Source organism: Gekko japonicus, unplaced genomic scaffold (genome assembly GCF_001447785.1).
Source record: "Gekko japonicus isolate JY-2015 unplaced genomic scaffold, Gekko_japonicus_V1.1 scaffold3145, whole genome shotgun sequence".
In the NCBI taxonomy this organism is placed as follows: domain Eukaryota; kingdom Metazoa; phylum Chordata; class Lepidosauria; order Squamata; family Gekkonidae; genus Gekko; species Gekko japonicus.
In genome coordinates, this window is record NW_015173774.1 from 2,544 (window position 1) to 26,412 (window position 23,869).

A 23,869-nucleotide genomic window follows, 5' to 3' on the forward strand; every position below is an offset into this window, starting at 1 on the left:
AGTTGAAGCCTCCTGTCTGAGCCATCCACAGCAGGAGGCCCGTAAGCAAAGCTGGACAGACTCCTGCAACATGCAAAACCGGGAAGAATTTATGTCCGGCCTAGGTTAGCACAAAGCAATGGTCTGCCTGAGGTTGGTGCCGGAACCGTCACAGGACAATCCTATCCCCTTCTTCCTCCATTCTGCACAGACTTGGGAGTGGTTGTTCCTGATTGTTCAGGACCCTGCCCCAACACTCCCTCTTTGTAGAAGAAGAAGAGACTGGATTTATACCCCGCTCTTCACTACCTGAAGGAGTCTCACAGCAGCTTACAATCTCCTTTCCGTTCCCCTCCCCACAACAGACACCCTGTGAGGTAGATGGGGCTGAGAAAGCTATTTCGAGGACTGCCCCTGAGAGAACAGCTCTGAAAGAACTTGTGACTGACTCAAGGTCACCCTAGCAGCTGCATGTGGAGGAGTGGGGAATCAAACCCGGTTCTCCTAGATTAGAGTCCGGGCTCCTAACCACTACAGCAAACTGGCTCTTAGTGTAGTGCCTCCTCCGTAAATCCAGATACTGACCAAGGACTTCTGCTGTCTACTGTAGGAGCAAGGAGGAGGAGACTCGACGAGAAGGAACCACAGAAGAAAATCAGACGACAGGTGAGCGGCGCGGCCTCTCGAGAAAACCAAGCATGTCCTCTGTGTGTGTTCCTGTCCTCCTGGCAATGTGTGTGTTTTTGGGGGGTGGCACCTGCAACTCCCCAAAGGCCTCACCAGCATCCTCCAAGTTCAGGGCAATGTTTGGGGGAGAAACAGCCGAGACCTGCTCCCGGAGAATCCTTCTCGGGTTACATCCCCGACGAGAGGAACCGGAGCTCGGTGTGGGCGTTGGCACGGCCGGCCGCGTTGGAGATGCCCACTCTCTGCTTGGAGGTGAAGGGGAAGACCTTCTTGAAGGCCTTCCGGAAGTTGGCCCCCATGAAGGCATAGACCAGGGGGTTGACGCAGGAGTTGGTGTAGGACATGCAGTGAGCCCAGATCTTGACCTTGTAGGTGTAGTAGTTGCGCTGGAGGCCCGGGCCAAAGACCTGGAAGAGGATGAGGACCTGCATGGGGCCCCAGCAGACGGCAAAGAGGACCACGATGATGGCAACCATGCGGGAGACCTTGGCTCTCATGGCTTCGGACCGCTCCGCCAGCTGCTGGCCCTGTGGGTGGAAAGCAGAGGGGAATGGTCAGCCCCATGGGATTAGACCACGGGTCCCAAACCTTTTTTAAATTTTGTATATGTCTGGAAATCATGGTTAACTTCTGGTGACCCCTAGTGGGGCCTGGACATTTTTCAGGGAGGTGGCTTGATTAGCCTGCCTCTGCGTCTAGTCCCTGGTATTTCTTGGAGGTCTCCTGTCCAAATACTTGCCAGCGTCAGCCCGGCTTAGCTTCTGAGATCTGACAAGATCAGGCTTGCCTGGGCTATCGAGGTCAGGGCAACTCCCAAACTTTTTAAGCCTGCAGGCAACTTTGGAATCCTGAACCTGAAAAGGTAAATCCAACTGAGTCGAGGGCCAACAATTAAAACTTAATGTATAAATAATATGTACAAATACATGTATTTATCTGTAAAGAATTAAAAAAACATATAGGGGCCCAGCCACCCCACATGTAAAAATTCCAAAATCTCTCCTTATATACAATTCTGTTTTCGAGTGACAATGTTCCATGCGCTCCCAAATCACTTGGGTGCCTGAACTGTCTCTCAGTAGGTGCCCCGTTTTCCACTGGCTGCGTTGTCTGAGTTCCACCCCCACACATTCCACCCAGCCTCTCGGCCTCAGTGTGCGGGGAGGCGACAGACAGGCCAGATGCTTGGCGAGCAAACGGTGATGAGGCCAAGCCCTCTCATGGCGGCACCATGGCCGTCATAGTCAGCCGTGCCTGGGTGCAGGTAGTTCTGTGGCCTGTGAGCCAAGGCCACTGGGACGGAGGCGGCCACGGGTGGTGAAGCCGGGCGGCCAGGAAGGCACTGGCGGGGCGTTCCACTGCCCCTTGGCTCTGGGGTCTGGGGAGGGGGGAGGAAGCAGATTGCCATTGTGTCCTTCTTGGGGTGGAGGTGGATGCAGGCAGTGAAGGTGGGCGCTGCCAACAGAGCTGGGCAACCGGGAACGCACTGGCGGGGCCTTCTGCTGGCCCTCGGCCCCGGGGTCTGGCGAGGGGGAAGAAAGCGGATTGCCATCATATCCTTCTAGAGCTCGTTGTATTGTTTCGACAATGGGCTTTACAGCTAGTCATATATATGCAAGGGCCAATGGACTTGACCTGACACGTAAATACAATACAATTATACAGCATGGATGCCAAATGGACCAGAAAGGAATTGTTCCAGAGTGGAATTACTTGGCATAGAATGAAAGTATAAATGAGGCCTCCCAAGATCCAGTCATATGCCAAATGAATTCAGGGCTATTTTTGGGCAGGAACGCACAGGAAAGGAGTTCCAGCTGGCTCCTGAATTGGCCACGCCCAGCAGGAACTCATTAGCATAATAGGCCACACCCAACAGCAGAAACTCATTAGGATTGGCTACATTAGGGGTGTGTGGCCTAACATGCAAAGGAGTTCCTGCTACAAAAAAAGCCCTGGGTTTTGACAACAAACAAGGTAAACAGAATAACAAGCAAAAGGTGGGTGTGGCTGGATAACCACACTTCTGGTAACATGGGGGTGCAGCCTAATGTGCTAATGAGCTGTGCTGTCAGGGGTGTGGCCCAATATGCTAATGAGTTCCTGCTGTTGGGTGTGGCCTATTATGCTAATGAGTTCCTGCTGGGCTTTTTCTACAAAAAAAGCCCTGCAAATGATATTTCACTTATATTAATTTCTGGTCCAGAAGATGCCTTTCAACAGCTGTTCAATCCAAGCCAAAATGTTCTCAGGAAAATTGTCCCTTTAGCAAAGAGCAGTCCTTATCCTGATAGGTGTTCATCCAGGCGCTGCTTGAAGACTGCCAGTGAGACGGAGCTCATCGTCTCCCTAGGCAGCCGGTTCCACAGCAGAACTACTCTTAATGTTAAAAAAATAATAATCCCTAATACCCAGCTGGTACCTTTTGGCCTGTAATTTAAACCCATTATTGCGAGTCCTCTCCTCCGCTGCCGACAGGAACAGCTCCCTGCCCTCCTCTTCTAAGCGACAGCCCTTCAGATACTTAGAGAGAGCAATCCTGTCGTCCCCCCCTCCACCTCCTCTTCTCCGGACTGACCATTCCCAAGTCCCTCAGTCTTTCCTCACAGGGCTTGGTCTCCAGACCCCTGATCATCCTCGCTGCGCTCCTCTGCACCTGCTCCGTTCCGCCCACGTCCTTTTTGAAGTGAGGCCCATTTCCCCCTTCCCCTTCAAGACCTGGTGGCATGCACTGAGGGCTTGGAGACACTTCCCTCATCTAGCCATAGAATCACAGAGCTGGAAGGGGCCATAAAAGGTAAAGGCAAAGGTTCCCTTGCTCAAAAGCCAGTCGAGTCCGACTCTAGGGATGCGGTGCTCATCTCCGTTTCAAAGCCGAAGAGCCAGCGCTGTCCGAAGATGTTTCCGTGGTCATGTGCCCGGCATGACTAAACACCAAGGCACACGGAACGCTGTTACCTTCCCACCAAAGTGGTACCTATTTATCTACTTGCAATTTCTTGCTTTCAAACTGCTAGGTTGGCAGGAGCTGGAACTAGAGACGGGAGCTCACTCCATCTTGCAGCACCCGGGTCTCAAACTGCTGAACTACTGACCTTCCACAGCCTGCAGTTCAGCATCTTAACCACTTGAGCCACCGCAGCTCCACAGGAAGGGGCCACAGAGGAGATCTAATGCAGGAACAGCCTAGAGCATCCCTAACAAGCATTCGTCCAGCCCCTGCATCACTGCCACAGGAGGTGGTGGCAGCTACAAGCACGGACGCCTTCAAGAGGGAATTAGATAAACATCTGGAGCAGAGGTCCAACAGTGGCTATTAGCCACGAGGTATAGATACATTGTCTTGAGCTTCATTATCAGTTGCAATTCAGGTATCCAACTGATCTCCAAACTTAACAGTGATCAGTTTTCCCTGGAGACAACGGCTGCCTCGGAAGGTGGACTCCGTGGCATTGCACCCTGCTGACGGTTACTTCCCTCTCCAAACCCCGCCCTTCCCAGGCTCCACCCCTAAGATCTCCAGGTGTTTCCCAACCCACAGCTGGCAACCCTAGCGGCTCTTGAGCGCTACTTTTTCACATTCATCCCAGCGACCCCTGCACGCTGTCCAACCTTCACACACACACACACACACACACACACACACACACAGAGGAAGTTGCATGGATTATTACTCAGCTCCCAAAACTACTTTTTCACATTCATCCCAACGACCCCTGCACGCTGTCCAACCACACACACACACACACAGAGGAATGCATGGATTATTACTCAGCTGCCACAAGATGGACAAGTGTGCAGCCTGGAGACCAGTGTTCCCTCTAAGCTGAGCTAGTGTGAGCCAGCTCACAGTTTTTTAGCCTCCGGCTCACACGTTTTTGTCTCAGCTCAGGAAAGATGTCTCCAGAGCAAGCTAACTGATGCAGCAGCCCAATCGCTCGCTCACAACTTTAATGCCGGTAGCTCACAAAGTGGAATTTTTGCTCACAGGACTCCACAGCTTAGAGGGAGCATTGCCGGAGACCCCTCCTATCCCCCTTGCGAGAGCATACCTAGGCCACCCTTTGGATCACCCCCTCAGTCCCCTCCCGTAAGAAGAAGAAGGAGGAGGAGACTGGATTTATACCCCGCCCTTCACTACCCGAAGGAGTCTCAGAGCAGCTTACAAACTCCTTTCCCTTCCCCTCCCCACAACAGACGCCCTGGGAGGTAGGTGGGGCTGAGAGAGCTCTTTTCAAGAACTGCCCCTGAGAGAACTGCTCTGAGAGAACTTGTGACTGACCCAAGGTCACACCAGCAGCTGCATGTGGAGGAGTGGGGAATCAAACCCGGTTCTCCCAGATTAACCACTACCACAGTGCTTCCAGGCCATACCCCGCCCTTCACTACCAGAAGGAGTCTCACAGCAGCTTACAATCTCCTTTCCCTCCCCCTCCCCACAACAGACACCCTGTGAGGTAGGTGGGGCTGGGAGAGCTCTCTCGAGAACTGCCCCTGAGAGAACTGCTCTGAGAGAACTTGTGACTGACCCAAGGTCACACCAGCAGCTGCATGTGGAGGAGTGGGGAATCAAACCCGGTTCTCCCAGTTTAGAGTCCGCGCTCCTAACCACTACACCAAGCTAGAGGCCGAAGGGTTGGGGGTGGGAACCAAGCCCAATATGTTGATGCCCCGCCCATAAGCAAACAGAGGACAGAACCAGGAAGGCCAGCAGCAAGTAATATGAGTAGGGTTGCCAATTTCCTTATTCTAGCAAGGCTTCTGTGCACCAACAGATTGCTAAGAGCTGTTGCCGTCACTGCACATCCATGAAAGGAACGATTGTGTTGGCTGGGGTTGCCCGCTCTGGGCTTGGAAATACCCGGAGTTGGGGGGGGGGGCTGGAGTCTTTGGGAACAGAGGGACCTCAGCAGGGTATAATTATTGGGTTACATGTAAAAAAAAAGAAAAATCATTTGCCTTGGAAGCACAGAAGCTTTCCACAGTATCTCTGATTCTCCACATTTCCCGAAGAAGAAGAGGAGGAGGAGGAGATTGGATTTATACCCCACCCTTCACTCGGAGTCTCAGAGCTGCTTACAAACTCCTCTCCCTTCCCCTCCCCACAACAGACGCCCTGTGAGGTAGGTGGGGCTGAGAGAGCTCTGACAGAAACGGCTCTTTTCCAAGAACAGCTCTGACAGAACTACGGCTTGCCCAAGGTCATCCAGCAGCTGCAAGTGGAGGAGTGGGGAATCAAACCCAGTTCTCCCAGATTAGAGTCCGTGCACTTAACCCCTACTGTTCAAACAAATCACAAAGATGACCTGACTCCAATGGTAACGGGAGAAAGAAATTTTACTTGCAAAAATAGAAACACATCTTGACATGACAGATTCCTTTGGTACATTTAACGTGAACAGATTAACTCCCTGAAAGGTTAACTTGCTGGGGCTCCAAGCCCAGGTGTGTGTGTGTGTGTGAGAGAGAGAGAGAGGGAGAGAGAAGAGAGGTACTAAATGAGATGAAACACAGAAGCCAAGGAAGGTGTCAGCAAGCTGCCAATATGTTTCCCTATTCTCTGTGTATGCTCTTATGCTTCCCTATTCTAGGGGTATGCGCTTTGTTGCTTTTGCTTTCCCAAGTATGGCTGTTTATGCGCTTAATTGCCTAGTTGCAGGAACGTCTGTATCTCTCAAGGCCACAGGTGGTTGCTGGTGGGTAGTAGCTTGGGTGATCTCATGGCATTATCCATGAGAAGCAGTATGTTATGATTAAGTAGGAGCGTTGCTTCCCAGGCTCAATGGCGCATGCAGGAAGACCCGCAATTGGGCCTCAGCTTTTTGAACTTACTATAATCTATTGGGATCCATGCTTACGCCTCATTCTGAACAGTGATCCTGTTATGCACCTATCGCTTCAAATAAAGAAAAACCTTTTCTACAAGTGTGTGCTTCGTTGATGCGATGGGAGTCTGACAGAAGGTCCGGAGAGGCTCAGGATCTTACAGAGCAGAGGGCTGGGGAACCAACTGGCAATTCCACCCGAGAGAAAATTTAACCCTTTCCCTCCCGGATCCTCTTGCACGCAGAGTTACACTATCCAACAACAGTGCCATAGGCTCCACCCTCCGAAGCCACCATTTCCTCCAGGGGAACTGACCTCAGTCATCTGGAGATCAAGGGTAATAGCGGGAGATATCCAGGTCCCTGGAGGTAGCTGGGGTTGGTCTTCCGAGTGGCCCGACCCCCCAGTTGCAGGCAGGAGCCCCCAGCTTCAGAGATGTGCTGGCCGGCATGCGTACCTGGTAGGCGTGGTCCACCGGCTCCACCATGGGGCGCCCCATCTGGTACAACATGGCCGTGTAGCAGAGAAGAATGATCAGCAGAGGCAGGAGATAGACCGCCAGGAAGTTGTAGAGGATGAAGGCCTTCTCATGGGCGACAGACGGGAAGGATTCACTGCAGTACGTCTGTGGGCCAAACCAGTAGCCCTCGGTCAGGCGGTTGTAGATCAGCACCGGGGTGGAGACGACGAAAGACCCTGCAGGGGAGGTACCGCGTTTCGTGACCAGCGTTCCCTCAAAGCTGCGTTCGTGTGAGCTAGCTCAGTTTTTTAGCCTCCAGCCCACACGGTTTTTGCCTTCGCTCAGGAAGGAGGGCTCCAGAGCAAACTAACTGATGCGGCGGCCAAATCGCTCGCTCACCACTTTAACGCCAGGAGCTCACAAAGTTGAATTTTTTGCTGACAGGACTCCACAGCTTGGAGGGAGTGTTGTACATGACCGGTCTTGAGTTTGAGACAAAAGTAGGGATTTCTCTTGTGGTTTCTTAGCCCTTGGTAGGGTTGCCAGCCTCTAGGTGGGTCAAGTAACGAATAGATATACACTGCAAGAAACATTCGTAAATTAACGTGTTCTGTTTATAACTATCATTCTATAAAGTGCATAGTGTGCTATTATAACATCCTTGTCAGGTACATACATTCAGTTTCACAATAACCTTCCGTTTATTCAGTTTAGCAACTACCAGTCAATTTTGCATCAGTATTTTAAAAGTCAAGCCCCAACGGGAGTTTTCAGAATTACAAGCCCGCTTCTACTCGCACGAAGTCTTCCAAAAAAGGGGGGGGGAGCTTTCATTTACAGTTGTGTTGATGCTTATTGCCGGTCCTACAAAAGACACATTGTGCGGCTAAGATTCATGGATGGAGCGCTCCTGTCATTCTCAAGGCGCCGTCCATGACTTTTAAAATACCAATGCAACATTGACTGATAATTGTTAAACTGAATGAACTGAATGTTATTGTGAAACTGAATGCCGCGCACCGTAAGACCACCCCAAGGAGCCGATGGAAGAGAGAAAAAAGACCTCTGCCAAAGACACCGCCGCCTGGATGTAGCAAGAACCCACCATGGAAAAAGACCTACGTAAAAAGGAAATCTCGGCTGCTTAGGTGCCTGGTAAGGCATTCACCCTCCACACACACACTGTGGCCCTAGGTAGTTGATTAAATGTTCAATGTAAACCGCTCCGAACCTTCGGGAAGGAGTGGTATAGAAGCCTAATATGTAATGTAATGTACTGAATGTATGTACCTGACAAGGATGTCAGAATTGCACACTATGCACTTTATAGAATGATAGTCAGGGGTCATTTCCTGCGGGAGCGCACAGGAGTGGAGCTCCGGCAGTAAGGAGCCTAGGGGGCGGGCACATGCGACGAGCCCCGCCCCCTGCTCCCAGCAGCCCTCAGTCGGGCCACGAGGAGCAAGAAGCAGCCAGGTAAGTTGCAGAGGCCTAAGCGGTGGGTGTTGCCTTCTGACACACTTCCGGTGATGTCAGGGGGTGCGGCATATGCAAATAAACTATGCTAATAAGTTATGCTAATGAGCCCCTGCACCTCTTTTTCTACGAAATGACCCCTGACGATAGTTATAAACAGAACACATTAATTTACAAACGTTTCTTGCAGTGTATATTTATTCATTAATCGACTCTCCTAACACCGCAGCTCGGGTTGCTACAGCCTCCAGGTGGGGCCTGGAGATCTCCCGCTATTCTAGCTGATCTCCAGACAATAGAGATCAGATCCCCTGCCTGCAGAAATAGCCCGCTTTGGAGGTAGACTCTACGGCTTTGTATTCTGCTGAGGTCCCTCCCCTTCCCAAAATCCCACCCTCCCTAGGCTCCACCCCCCAGATTTCCAGGTATTTCCCCATCCAGAGCCGGCAACGCTAGCACTCAGGATGAAATTGTGTTTCTCCTCTCCCCACTCTCCATAAAGAAATAGGATTGTATGACATCGGTTTTCGGGGATATGTCAGAAATGCTGTAACGGAAATGAACAAAGGACATAAATGAGTGAGGAACGCAGGGGTCATTTCCTGCAGGAGCGCACAGGAGCGGAGCTCCGGCAGTAAAGAGCCCAGGGGGCGGGCACATGCAACAAGCCCCACCCCCTGCTCCCAGCAGCCCTCAGTCACAGCAAGAAGCAGCCAAGTAAGCTGCAGAGCCTCCCCCCCCTGGCCACCCAGCCCCAAACAGTCCAGTGGCACCTTTAAGACCAAGTTTTATCCAGGTACAAGCTCTCCCTCCTCTGCGAGGACAGATCTGCACGTCCCCCCCCCAATAGCTAGCAATCCAAAACAGTCCAGTGGAGCCTGAGCGGTGGGTGTTGCCTTCTGACACACTTCCAGTGATGTCAGGGTGTGTGGCATATGCAAATGAGTTATACTAATGAGTTATGCTAATGAGCTCCTGCACCTCTTTTTCTACGAAATGACCCCTGGAGGAATGTATAGGCAGGAAACAGTCGCCACAAATAGTTACGAGAATGGAATGGAAAGCGGCTTCTCTGAGACGACTGAGGGGTGACATGATTGGGGTTTATAAGATGATGCATGGGATAGAGCAGGTAGAGAAAGAGGTCCTTTTCTCCCTTTCCCACAACTTGTGAGCACTGAGCAATCGGGTCAGAGCGGATAAAAGGCAGTTCTTCTTCACCCAAAGAGTGATGAACACGTGGAATTCACTGCCACAGGAGGTGGTGGCTGCTACAAGCACGGACAGCTTCAAGAGGGAATTAGATAAGCATATGGAGAAGAAGTCCATGAGCCACAATGTATAGATAGGAACTCTCGGTCTGGGGCAAGGGATGCTCTGTATTCTTGGTGCTTGAGTGGGGGGCAACAGTGGGAGGGCTTCTAGTGCCCTGGCCCCACTGGTGGACCTCCTGATGGCACCTGGTATTTTTGGCCACTGAGTTACACAGAGTGTTGGACTGGATGGGCCATTGGCCTGATCCAACATTGGCTTCTCTCATGTTCAATTACGTTCTTATGTTCTGTACATCCTGAGGAACCTGCTAGGCAAGAGGGCGGGCAGGTGGTGGTGCCAGCTCCAAGTTGGGAAACATCTGGATTTCCGGGGGGGCTATAATCCTGATGAGAGCGGGGTTTGGGAAGGGGCAGGACTTCAGTGGGGGTATAATGCCATAGAGCCCACCTTCCAAAGAAGACATTTTCTCCAGGGGTAGTGACCTCCGTCACCTGGAAGATCAGTTGTAATCCCAGGAGATCTCCAGCCAACGCCTGGAAGTTGGCAACCCTTGCAGCAGGTGGCACACCAAGCCGGGGACACGACGTGAGGAAATGGGGGCAACAAAGCAGGGGTGGCGTCCCAGGGGTTCGCAGCACACTGGTGGAGGGCCCCCGAGGAAGAATATCTTCTTAGAGGAGCTGTAGCCCCACCCCCAGAGGTGACAAGCCAATCCAGCACTAGTGGGTGGGGCAAGATGCCCTGGATGCATCCAGGGTGCTTCAGGATAGGTGTGCTAATTCAACACTAATGGTTAGAAACCGGGTCAGCAGGCATGTATCTCGTTTTTGGAAAGACAATGATGGTATTACAAGAAGCGGGACCCGCGATACTCGTGAAGGGGGAGTATTCCTAAGGGCTCCCAGCCTGTAGAAGCAGCTCTGCAGGTAAGGCTTCTTCCCCCCCCCCCGCCGAAGCCTGAGCACCGCCTCCCAACCGCCGGGCCTGCTGATCTCCCCCCTGGACACCGGCGACCAGGCCTGAGTGCCTCCCAGCCGCCAGGCCCACTGCAGAGTTCCCAGAGCGTTCTCTGCGCATGCACAGGGAATACTCTTACTTTTGGGGGGGATTTAAATACCCCCTGTACAGTTTTTAAAACTTTTCAGATTTTTCTGCACACCTGGAGTCTGCCCCAAGGGTGCAGGAAAATCTCTCTGTCCTCCAAGTGCCCTCGATGTGCAGATTTAGGTATCCGCACGGAGGGAGCAACTTGGCTATTAGATACATAGATTATGAATGTCTAGCTGGTTTGCAAAAGCTCACAGACCTAATTTTGGCACAGATTTTTTTTTTTTAATAAAGCTCAATTTTGTAATGGCCTGGAACATTTGTGTTACTGTAATACGTGCGCATTTGCTCTGATGATCTGTTCTGGATGAGGAAGGATGTACTCTGTGTGTGTGTGTGTTTGTGTGTGTGTGTGTGTTTGTGTGTTGCTGTCAAGTCCCAACCGAATTAAGCAACCCTTCATAGGGTTTTCTGGGCAAGAGATGAGCAGAGGTGGTTTGCCAGGGCCTACTTTACCTTTACCTTTTACCTCTGCATAGAGACCCTGGAATTCCTTGGTGGTCCCCCATACCAAATACTGACCAGAGCCGACCTTGCTTAGCTTCCAAGATCTGATGAAATCAGGCTAACCTGGGCTATCCAGGTCAGGACATACGTTTGTGTGTATATAAAGTTTTTTTATAACAATGACAGTGTGTTAAAGGTAAAGGTTTCCCTTGCTCAAAAGCTAGTCCAGGGGTCATTTCCTGCAGGAGTGCACAGGAACGGAGCTCCGGCAGTAAAGAGCACAGGGGGCGGGCACATGCAACAAGCCCCACCCCCTGCTCACAGCAGCCCTCAGTCAGAGCAAGAAGAGAGATACGCTGCAGCGCCCGCCCCTGCCCCCCCGGTCCTAAACAGTCCAGTGGCACCTTTAAGACCAAGTTTTGTTCAGGTACAAGCTCTCCCTCCTCTGCCAGGACAGATCTGCATGTTCCCCTCCCTCCCAATAGCTAGCAATCCAAAACAGTCCAGTGGAGCCTTAGCGGTGGGTGTTGCCTTCTGACACACTTCCGGTGATGTCAGGGGGTGTGACCTATGCAAATAAGTTATGCTAATGAGTTATGCTAATGAGCTCCTGCACCTCTTTTTCTACAAAATGACCCCTGAGTCAAATCCGACTCTAGAGGGCTCATCTCCATTTCCAAGCCGAAGAGCCAGCACTGTCCGAAGACGTTTCCGTGGTCCTGTGGCCGGCGTGACTAGATGCCGAGGCACACGGAACGCTGTTACCTTCCCACCGAAGCGGTACCTATTTATCTACTTGCAATTTCCCACTTTCAAACTGCTGGACTGGCAGGAGCTGGGGCCAGAGATGGGAGCTCACTCCGTCACGCAGCACTTGGGTCTCGAACTGCCGAACCACAGACCTTCTTTGTCTGCAGGTCAGCATCTTAACCTCTGAGCCACCTGTTTATTTATTTGATAACCTACCTTTCTCCCTAAGACTGCAGACGCTTCACAAAGTATGAGAAGCAGTTCAACCAGACAGCAGTGGCCTCCGATATGCAATAAGCAGTGCTAGCTGGAGACTGCATTGGTGCTGAGGAGGTTGTTGAAACTGCATTGCGTGTGCCATTTCAGCGGTCTTTGACATCAGCACATTGTACTGGAGCAACAACTGAGATCCTGTTTCCAAGCCCTGCCATCCGTGTCCCTCGCCTGTAGTAGGCTTGCCAAGTCTGGGTTGGAAAATACCTGGAGACTTTGGGGGTGGATCCAGGAGAGGGCGGGGTTTGGGGAGGGGAGGAGCCTCAGCATGGTACAATGCCATAGAGTCCACCCTTCAAATCAGCCATTTTCTCCCAGGGCCAGCAAAACAATAAATCACCGTGTGTAAATATACAATATAAGCAGATATTTATATATAATGCTTTTAGAAATAAATTGTCAGCAAAATTACAACTATAACATCATACAATGCGATCTTAGGCTTGGCAGTACGTATGAAACACTACAGTATAGTCTCAGACAAACGACGGATTTCTAGTATAAGTCCGTTTACGAATCCTTCTTCAGGTTTGTCGTCTGTATATATGGCTCAGCTACCCTCACATACTGTAGACTCTGTCACATGAGAGCATGTAGGAGCTCCCCAGTCACCAGATTAAACGTGATAATGTACAAAAAACTGTATAAGAATTTACATTGTGAGTGCCGGTGGACTCAGATTTTGTTCTGTTGCTTCAGGCCAACACGGCTACCCACCTGCAATGAAACAGCACCTTAGAGACCAACATGAGTTTCGGGGTGTCACGTGGATGAAGGGAGCTTTGACTCTCAAACGTTTATACCCTGAAAACCTTGTTGGTCTCGAAGGTGCTCCTGGACTCAGCTCTAATTACGACAGGTAGGGTTGCCAACTGATCCCCTACCCAATCTGTCTGACTTGCTCTTGTGCCTTTGACAGAAATCAGCTGGTGATGCTCTTTTTTTTTTTTTTTTACGTTTTATTTATTGGTTTTTGTACATCATTAGTTCTCCAATATACATACACCTTAGAGTCATTTATCCATTTTCTAGCCACTTATACATTCCCACCCATCGCTTTACAAAGAGTTCTTCATTCTTCCTCTGTAACATTAAATTCAGCTTATCTATTTCTGCTACTTCCAACAGTTTCTCTATCACTTCTTCTTGTTTCGGGGTGTTATCTTGCTTCCAATATCTTGCCCATAATATCCTAGCTGCCGTTATTGTATATAATCTCTCCTTATATATAATTGAATAGTGGGTGCCAAGGTTCTAATTCTAAAATGCACTCCCTTAGTGTATGGCTGATGGCACTGCTCCTCAGCATATATCGCCACCAATCAGAAGGCAAAGCCCGGGTCCCGCCCACACCACAACTGCTGCGACAACCTGGTCTTTTGCATATGGAAGCTGATTGGACTTCAGTCCATTCCACACCTCAAACTCCCCCCCCCCGCAAGGCAGTTGGGATTTTCAGTTGCATAACATACCTCATAGGGGAGAGGAGAATGGGTAACAATGGTTACCACTCTCCAGGTGAGGGCTACAGATAACTCAAACATACAAATGCTCTTCAGGTAGCAGAGATCAGTCCCTCTGGAGAAAACAGTGGACTCTGTCATTAAACCCTGCTGAGGTCGCCACAGGAAACTGACACTGTTTGCCCAAAGCCAGAGCACTCTCCCAGAGCCTCTTTCTAGATCCCGTTGTATTTATTTCCGCAACGGGCATCATTTCTAGTATACAATATAAGCAGATATTTATATACAATGCTTTTAGAAATCAATTGTCAGCAAAATTACAACTATAACATCATACAATGCGATCTTAGGCTTGGCAGTACATATGAAACACTACAGTCTCAGACAAACGACGGATTTCTAGTATAAGTCCGTTTACGAATCCTTCTTCAGGTTTGTCGTCGGTATATATGGCTCAGCTACCCTCACATACTGTAGACTCTGTCACATGAGAGCATGTAGGAGCTCCCCAGTCACCAGATTAAACGTGATAACGTACAAAAAACTGTATAAGAATTTACATTGTGAAATAATGCTTGCAGCACTTTATTCTATTGAAGATAAGAATTCCTTTCTCCCTTCCTTTCTTTCCAAATTACTACCACTAACCCCACTCTGTCTCCACCCCTTTTCTCTCTTTCCACCCTATCTACCTCTGTCTCTCTCTCTCTACCTCCTCTTCTCCATTCCTCCCTTCCACTCGCCCTTCCTTCCTATCTAGGGCCCGTCGTCTACCGCCACGACGGGCTTTCCTTACTAGTATTGTATATTTACACACTGTGATTTATTGTTTTGCTGGTTACATTACACCGTGGTCTTGTTTGTTGTAATTTTCTCCCAGGGAGCTGATCTTTGTCACCTAGGGATCAGTTGTAAAAGCAGGAGATCTCCAGGCCCCACCTGGAGGCTGGCAGCCCTAGCCTGTAGAGGTGAGGTGGGTGGAGACTACAGACAGGGCATTTTCTGTGATGGCCCCTGGCCTCTAGAATGCCCTCCCCCTTTAGGCTTCCCTGGTGCCTACTTTACTAACTTTTAGGTGCCAGGCCAAAATGTTTCTTTTTTAGGGTGCCCAGCTTTGGTTTGGGAAATACCTGGAGATTTGGGGGGCGGAACCTGAGGAGGGCGGGGTTTGGGAAGGAGAGGGACCTCATCGGGGCACAATGCCGTAGAGTCCACCTTCCAAGGCAGCCATTTTCTCGAGGGGAACTGATCTCTGTCACCTGGAGATCTACTGTAATCCCATGAGATCTCCAGCCACCCCCCGGAGGTTGACCATAAACAACCGCAATGTTATATTATGAAAATAATATATTTAGACTACTATTCTGTAGTGAATCATATTTCTTCATACCAATAGTTTACACGTCAACAATTCTAATCTGTGAATTAACACACAACTTTCTTCCCACTTCAATGAAACGGATTCTTTCAGCGCTCATGAGGACTATTGGTATTCATGCAGCACACTTAGAAAAAGCTGTTGTGTGAAACGTATTATATGCAATTCCCGTTGTGTGTATGCGCATATTTTTATACTGTGATGAAGAAATGCGATTCCCTACAGAATAATAGTCGAAATATATTTTCAGAATATAACATCACGGTTGTTTTCAGTATTGTTTGTATCCTTCCTGTGATCTCTCTGTTGTTTCTAGGTACCCCCTGGAGGTTGGCTACTCTGTTCTTTGTAAAAAGGTAAAGGTAAAGGTTCCCTTGCTCGAAAGCCAGTCGAATCCGACTCTAGGGTTGTGGTGCTCATCTCCGTTTCAAAGCCGAAGAGCCAGCGCTGTCCGAAGACGTTTCCGTGGTCATGTGGCGGGCATGACTAAACACCAAGGCGCACGGAACGCTGTTACCTTCCCACTGAAGTGGTACCTATTTATCTACTTGCAATTTCTTGCTTTCGAACTGCTAGGTTGGCAGGAGCTGGAACTAGAGACGGGAGCTCACTCCGTCATGCGGCACCCGGGTCTTGAACCCAGGTTTTTAATTCAGGGGTTGATCTTTCAGCATCATTTCTATAGCCTGCTTCTAGGCGGAACTCTTTCAGGAGACCTCCTTTTTAGGCACTCAGTGTTTTCGGTTGTCTTTATGCTCTGGATGGATTTTCTAACGCTGTCGTCGGGGTTTTAATTGTTGACAACTTGCACGGTTTTGGCTTTTATTAGGATGATGTTTATTTTCAGAAGCAGCCTGCAAGAAGGTTACCTAGAGAGCAGCATAGAATTTTTCAAATTAATCCATCCATCGACCCAACTCCTTCAGAATAATGAGAAAAGGTACATTGGCAACCAGCCAGCAAATCAAACAGTGGAAGGAGTCAGGAGAAAGAGAAATGAGCCAGGATAAAAACATAAGAAGCCCCGCTGGATCAGCATCACTGCACCAGGGAATCCACAGCGTGGACGGTCGGAGGACCATCTCCACACAATGACGACGACAAGAAGAAGAAGAAGAAGAAGAAGAAGAAGAAGAAGAAGAAGAAGATGAAGAAGATGAAGAAGATGAAGAAGATGAAGAAGAGGAGGAGGAGGAGGAGGAGGAGATTGCATTTCAGAGCAGCCTACAATCTCCGTTCCCTTCCCCTCCCCACAACAGACACCCTGTGAGGTAGGTGGGGGCTGAGAGAACAGCTCTGACAGAACTATGGCTTGCCCAAGGTCATCCAGCCACTACAAATGGGGAATGAAACCTGGTTCTCCCAGATTAGAATCTGCGCACATAACTACTACACCAAACTGTGGAACTCCCTGACACAAGATGCGGAGAACACCCCTTCCTTCTAGGGCTTCATTTGCAAAGGAAAGTTCCATCGGTGGCTATCATAGCAAACGATGGGATCATGATTTTATCAGCGTTTGGTATTCTATGCTACGATTTCTGTCCAAAAAAGATATTTTACCTTCCGAACCCTGGTATAGAGATATGCTTGTATCTTAAATGATGAAAACTATGTTTACAGGTGTTTGAAGAATGGCAAGATTATAAAGATCTTGTGAACTTACGGTTTTGAATATATATTGCGTTCGAATTTTAGTATTTATTGTAATATCTCTGTTTATCGGACCCTTTGAGTTATTCCATTTTCCTTTGAAGCGGCTTGTTTTTATAACGTGTAAAACGTTGAATTTTTAATAAAGCATTTCAAGAAAGGTTTAAATCCTACTCAGCTACCCCGAGCCTGTCTCGGCCGGGTAGGGTGGGGTATAAATCTAATAAAATAGAAATAAAAATAAATTTAAAAATGGATATCATAGCCATGGCAGTTAAATGGAAAATTCCTCTTCAGAGGCAGTCTATCTCAGAAATACCAGATGCTGAGGATAAGCAACAGGAGCGGCCTACCGCCTTCCTACCCGACAATGTCTCCCTTCAGCAACCATTCCCTGTTGTGAAAGTTGGATGGACCTCTCTTTGGTCTGATCCAGCAGGTACTAGGTTAGGGTTCAGAGTGAAGCTTCAAAGAAGGACAGCTGACCCCCAAACCAGCAGAGAACCCCCAAAGCCGGGCTTGTCCATGGCTGTGAGTGTCCGCCTCCCTTTACTCACCAACCCAGATGCTGATGCTTACGGCCCTTGCCACGTGAGGAGTGCGCTGGCGCAGGGATCGAAGAGGGAACACGGTCACATACCACCGGTCGATGCTCATGGCTGTCAGGGTGGCGCAGGTGGCTTGCACTGAAACCTGGGAGGACCAAAAGACGGAATGAGGCTGGGCCCATAAATGTGGTGGGCAAGGGCCCAGCTGTCAAAAAAGGAAAGGAAAAACCACGTGCCCTGTGCAAGTTCCGGAGGATCTGTAGAGAACAGGAGAAAAGAGCGAGAGTCCAGGAACCCCCTTAAAGATGGACAAAATATGTGGCAGGGGATGAGCGTTCGTGAGTCTCTGCTCACGTCTTCAGATACCGCCATATCCAGGGGTCATTTCCTGCAGGAGTGCACAGGAGCGGAGCTCCGGCAGTAAAGAGCCCAGGGGGCGGGCACATGCAACAAGCCCCACCCCCTGCTCCCAGCAGCCCTCAGTCAGAGTAAGAAGCAGCCAGGTAAGTTGCAAAGCTCCCCCTGGCCCCCCAGTCTAAAACAGTCCAGTGGAACCTTTAAGACCAAGTTTTATTCAGGTACAAGCTCTCCCTCCTCTGTGGGGGCAGATCTGCACGTTCCTCCCCCCCCCCAAATAGCTAGCAATCCAAAAGAGTCCAGTGGAGCCTGAGTGGTGGGTGTTGCCTTCTGACACACTTACGGTGATGTCAGGGGGTGTGGCATATGCATGACCTTCAGTCTTTCCCAGCATCAGGGTCTTCTCCAGGGAGTGCTCCCTTCTCATTGGATGGCCAAAAGCTCATCCCCTGCTGCATGTACTGTTAGTCTTTGAGGGCCTCCTGGACTCTTGCTCTTTTCTCCTGCTACAGACAGACTGACACGGCCACCCATCTTGATCTATCTGTATAGAACAGGATCATTCTGTGCCCCCCCTCTTTTGCCAACAAATCAGAGCTGACTCACGGTGAGTAGCATCCCTGGACTTCCTTGGTGGTCTCCCCTCCAAGCACTCACCAGAGCTGACCCTGCTTCGCTTCTGAGATCTGATCAGATCAGGCTCGCCTGGGCCATCGAGGTCAGAACGTTCTGTGTGCCTTGAACCAGTGTTTCCCGACCTGTGGGCCGGGACCACTGTTCCCTCTAGCCTGAGTTCGTGTGCGCTAGCTCACAGTTTCTTAGCCTCCGGCTCACACATTTTTGTCTTCGCACAGGAAGGAGGGCTCCAGAGCAAACTAGTGTATGCAGTAGCCAAATTGCCCAGTCACAACTTTAATGCCAGTAACCAGGGGTCATTTCTTAGAAAAAGAGGTGCAGGAGCTCATTAGCATAACTCATTAGCATAACGTATTTGCATATGCCACACCCCCTGATATCACTGGAAGTGTGTCAGAAGGCAACACCCACCGCTCCACTGGACTGTTTTGGATTGCTAGCTATTGGGGGGGGGGGACATGGGCAGGTCTGTCCTCACACAGGAGGGAGAGCTTGCACCTGAATAAAACTTGGTCTTAAAGGTGCCACTGGACTGTTTTGGACCGGGGGTGGGGTGGGGGACTCTGCAGCTTACGTGACTGCTTCTTGCTCTGACTCAGGGCTGCTGGGAGCAGGGGGTGGGGCTTATTGCATGTACCCACCCCCTGGGCTCCTGCAGGGCTCCTGCAGGAAATGACCCCTGCCGGTAGCTCTCCAAGTAGATTTTTTGCTCACAGGACTCCACAGCTTAGAGGGTGCATTGGCCGGGACCTAAAAGGGGGTTGCAGGCCAGCCCTCCATTATGGCATCTCCTGCCCTCTGCATCCTTCTCTTTCTTTCCTCCTCGCCAGCTTCTTACCTGCATATCTTCCCTTCCCTCTTTGTGATCATAATGGGGGGGGGGGGGAGGAAGCCATCTGGCAACTCATAACTTCACTGTAGTAGCTGAAAGGAGGAAGGGAAGGGTTGGAGGATAGGTGGGAACTGTTCAGCATCCTATGGGGAAACCAGAGGGTGAGTGAAAGAGGTTCCTTCAGCAGCCTCACTGCCCTCTACCTGAGGGCCCCTTGACCCCACCCTCTTCACTGCCATCTACCATCTTTGCATCTCTCCTCAACCCAGTGCCCCCAAACACCCCTCCTCAAACTCTGGCTCTAGCATAGCTAGCAGAGGAGGAGGAGGAGGAGGAGGTGGTGGTGGTGGTTTTATTCCCCACTCTTCACTACCTGAAGGAGTCTCAGAGCAGCTTACAATCTCCTTCCCTTCCTCTCCCCACAACAGACACCCTGCGAAGTAGGTAGGGCCGAGAGAGCTCTCAGAGAACTGCTCCTGAGAGAACAGTTCTGCGAGAACTGTGGCTGACCCAAGGTCACCCAGCAGCTGCATGTGGAGGAGCAGGGAATCAAACTCGGTTCTCCCAGATGAGAGTCTGCACACTTAACCACTACACCAGACTAAATGAACATGGATAAACATATGGAGCTATTAGCCACAGGGTATAGATGGAACACTCTGCCTGGGGCAGTGATGCTCTGTCTTCTTGGTGCTTGGGGGGCAAGAGTGGGAGGGCTTCTGGGGTTCTGGCCCTGCTGGTGGACCTCCTGATGGCACCTGGGTTTTGGCCACTGTGTGACTCAGAGTGTTGGGCTGGATGGGCCTTTGGTCTGATCCAACATGGCTTCTCTTCTGTTCTTATGTCTGGGGCAGTGATGCTCTGTCTTCTTGGTGCTTGGGGGGCAAGAGTGGGAGGGCTTCTGGGGTTCTGGCCCTGCTGGTGGACCTCCTGATGGCACCTGGGTTTTGGCCACTGTGTGACTCAGAGTGTTGGGCTGGATGGGCCTTTGGTCTGATCCAACATGGCTTCTCTTCTGTTCTTATGTCTGGGGCAGTGATGCTCTGTCTTCTTGGTGCTTGGGGGGCAAGAGTGGGAGGGCTTCTGGGGTTCTGGCCCTGCTGGTGGACCTCCTGATGGCACTTGGGTTTTGGCCACTGTGTGACACAGAGTGTTGGGCTGGATATACCATTGGCCTGGTCCAACATGGCTTCTCTGATGTTCTTATGAACTCCAACTTCCTTGAAGTTCCTAGTGGGGGCAGCTGCTCCTTTTGTGTGACGGTTTCTCAAAAATATCCAGTTGGGCACTATAGGAAATGGAATGCTGGACTAGATGGGGGCCAAGGTCTTGGTTTGCCGAGGGCACCCAGAAACCTGGATGGGTCACCGTACAAAGTAGATCTGGACTCGTGGGTCACCATACCAAAAAGGTTGGGAACCACAGGCAGAAATCCCACCAACAGGTCTTTCCCGACAGCATCCAAAGGGACCATTAGGTGTCATAACATCCATATTCAGAGGCCATGTATCTCTGAATCCCTGTGGCCATGGATGCGATCTGTTGTCCATCCGCTTCTGCTTTGGTGACAGACTTATCTGATAGGTAGGGCTGGGGTCAGTGTTCCCTCTAAGCTGAGTTAGTGTGAGCTAGCTCACAGTCTTTTAGCCTCCAGCTCACACATTTTTGTCTCCGCTCAGGAAGGAGGGCTCCAGAGTAAAACCAATTTATGCAGTCGCCAAATTGCTTGCTCACAACTTTGATGCCAGTACCTCACAAATTTGAATTTTTGCTCACAAGATTCCACAGCTTAGAGGGAATGCTGGTTGGGGTGATAGAATTTCCATGGCTAGAGGCAGTTTGTCTTCGGAAACCAGGTGTTCTGCGGACAGAGGGCAGGGGGAGAACTTCCAAACCCGCTTGTGTTCTCTCCTGGTTGCTGGGGGAAACACAGCAGGTAGCCAGAAGCAGTGACCTTGGCCTGAATCCACTTTAGAGATGCAGGGGTGCGGACGGCTCTGCCTGCCTTTCTACCTCCCCCCCCACCTTGTACAGCTGTGTAGGCACAACACACACACACACACACAAAAATTCACATTCCGCGAAATCAGAGCCGGATTAGAGACTCCCCCCACCCCACGGAAGGCCAAGCTCATGCCCTGGAGCAGGGGGTTTCCCCGTCTTTTTGAGCCCTCGGACACCTTTGGAATTCTGTCGGAGGGTGGTGGACGCAATTACAGAATGGCTGCTATGGGAGGTGGGGCCAATCGCAAAACAGCTGCCCAGGGAGGTGGCCACCACAAAATGTCACGGAGTGGTTTTATATATAAAACCAACAGTAACTCTCTGACATTTCAAGCAGAGGCTCCGTTTAACAGGATTCCTTTTGACCTGCAGCCAATCAGCAGCCCTGCTGGACAGACAGCCCCTCTAGCCCCTCCCACTTTCTAAAAGCCCTGGGTGGGTGCCAGGAAAAAGGACCCAGCCATGGAAACTCCCGAGTCTCAGTTTCTCTGCCAAACCGTTGGTCCATCTGCTGGCCCAGAAATGTTTTGCCCAGGAGAACCTGTACAGGAAAGAGAGGCCGAGAGGCCCTGTGCAGATCATTTCTCTTTGCTTCTGTATTCGTTCATTTATTAAAATATTTTATTCCATTGCGGTAACCTTTTTCATTTGGGGGCACCAGCTGCTCCCAGCTGGTTTCTTTCTTTCCTGGCCTTTTTGCCCCACTTAAGTAGGTAAACCGAGGCATTAGTGTGGCAATGCACTTCCAAATTCAACGCAGGATGGTGTCATGGACATGGATGAGGATGTGCTGACAGAGCCTGCAGAAACCGCAGCTGGCCCCTCTGAAGCAGCAGAGGAGGGTAGCTGGCAAGTGCCTGTAAGAGCAGTCTTCACACCTGGCCCAGATAAGAAGGAAGAACTGCAAGCTGAAAGTCCTCCTGACTCACCCCCATGTGTGACTCGTTTAAGGGAGTGACTGCGGCAAAACGTAGCAAGCAGGCGAAGAGAGGCCAGGCTACAAGGGAGACGCTCAGCCAGCCCAGAGTTCTAGCAGGAGCCTGGCCGATCGTGCAGCTGGCTAATTGGTAGCAGCATTTAACTCCACACTCTGTGCAGTACTCTTCACGGAAGCAACGTCAGCTTTGTGCTGCTAGCATCCACTCCGGCTTGGCTCTTGCACCTAGACCTTTGGAGCCCCTGGCTTTGGACTTGGTTCTGTGTTCCTGGCTCCTGACCCCGGCTTGGCTTTTTGGACTTTGCACTGTCTTCTTGGCTCCTGACCTTGGCTTATTCTGGACTCCCTTTGGACTGGAAACCCAGCCTGTGACAGACGGCAGCCGACAATATGAGAGCTCAAAAAGAAGCAAGCTTCTCTGTGACATCAGCGGCCTTCACCCCCAACACAGCGCCAACCTGCCACCATTTATACACCACTCGCTCCCAAACTGTTTTGCACCAGCGTGCCATGAGAAAACCGCGCAGGTCTTAAGAGAACCCTGTGGTGTCCCGGCATGAAGCCTTCTGTGTCTCTGCGTGACTCCCTGTTCTGGCCTGGCTCCCGTCTGAGCCCAGAACAGCAACTCACTTGTTTAAAACCAGTTTTGAAGAGATGAGAGATGGCCAGATCTATTTGGAATGTGGCTCTGACGTTGCTTCATTTCCAGTGGGAAAACCAGCGCATGAAACATCAGCCTCAAAGAGTCAGGGACTCACCTGTTGGATGTAGTTGACAAACTTACACATGAACTCTCCAAAAATCCACCCCGGGAGTGGATAAAGCACAGCGGTGAAGGGGACGCAGCAGACCAAGAAGATGATGTCTGTGGCCGCCAAATTAGCTGTTGGCAAAAGAGCACAAACCAGTTTGCTCCCTCAAACTCGTGCAGGGCAGATTAGCAGATTAAGCTTGCCTTAGACCAAACCAGACCATGGATCCATCAAGCTCAGTACTGTCTACACCAGGGGTGGCCAAACTGTGGCTCGGGAGCCACATGCAGCTCGTTCACACATCTTGTGCGGCTCCCAGCAGGGCAGCTACGGAAGCGAAGGGAAGGCATGCCTTTTCTCCCTCCCCCCCCCCATCTATCTACTTGCTTTGTTTCTCTCTGTCTTTCTTTCCACCTCTTTCATTCTTTCCACCTCTCTGTTTTTCTCTCTCTCTCTTAGACAAATAAATATTATTAGCAAACCAATAAAGCCCTATATATGAGCTGCGGTGGCACAAGCGGTTAAGACACTGAACTGCAGATCGGAAGGTTGTTCGTTCAGCCGTTCGAGACCCGAGTGTGCCGCATGACAGAGTGAGCTCCCGTCTCTGGCCCCAGCTCCTGCCAACCTAGCAGTTCGAAAGCAAAAAATTGCAAGTAGATAAATAGGTACCCCTCGGTGGGAAGGTAACAGCATTCCGTGCACCTCGACATCTAGTCATGCCAGCCACATGACCACAGAAACGTCTTTGGACAGCGCTGGCTCTTCGGCTTGGAAACAGAGATGAGCACTGCAACCCTAGAGTCGGATTTGACTGGCTTTTGAGCAAGGGAAACCTTTACCATTACCTAAAGCCCTATATGGCCAGGGGCCAGAATACCTACGAGACCCCCTCTCCCTATATGAGCCCCTGAGGTCCTGAGGTCCACAAATCAACATCTGTTAGTGGTTCCCGGCCCCAGGGATGTCCAGCCAGCCTCGACCAGGGCCAGGGCCTTTTCAGCCTTGGCCCCTGCCTGGTGGAATGAG

General features: G+C 50.6%; 1 protein-coding gene across 1 annotated transcript in view; it reads right to left on the reverse strand.

Moving 5' to 3' along the window:
• Window positions 1-833: 833 nt before the first annotated feature.
• KISS1R (KISS1 receptor) overlaps window positions 834-23,869 on the reverse strand; it is a 27,506-nt gene continuing 4,470 nt past the window's right edge. The window contains exons 2-5 of the mRNA XM_015423526.1: window positions 22,847-22,971; window positions 17,332-17,467; window positions 6,950-7,188; window positions 834-1,193 (exon numbers count right to left, since the gene is read on the reverse strand). Coding sequence (XP_015279012.1) covers window positions 834-1,193; window positions 6,950-7,188; window positions 17,332-17,467; window positions 22,847-22,971 — 860 coding nt within the window. The remainder of the gene's footprint in view (window positions 1,194-6,949; window positions 7,189-17,331; window positions 17,468-22,846; window positions 22,972-23,869) is intronic.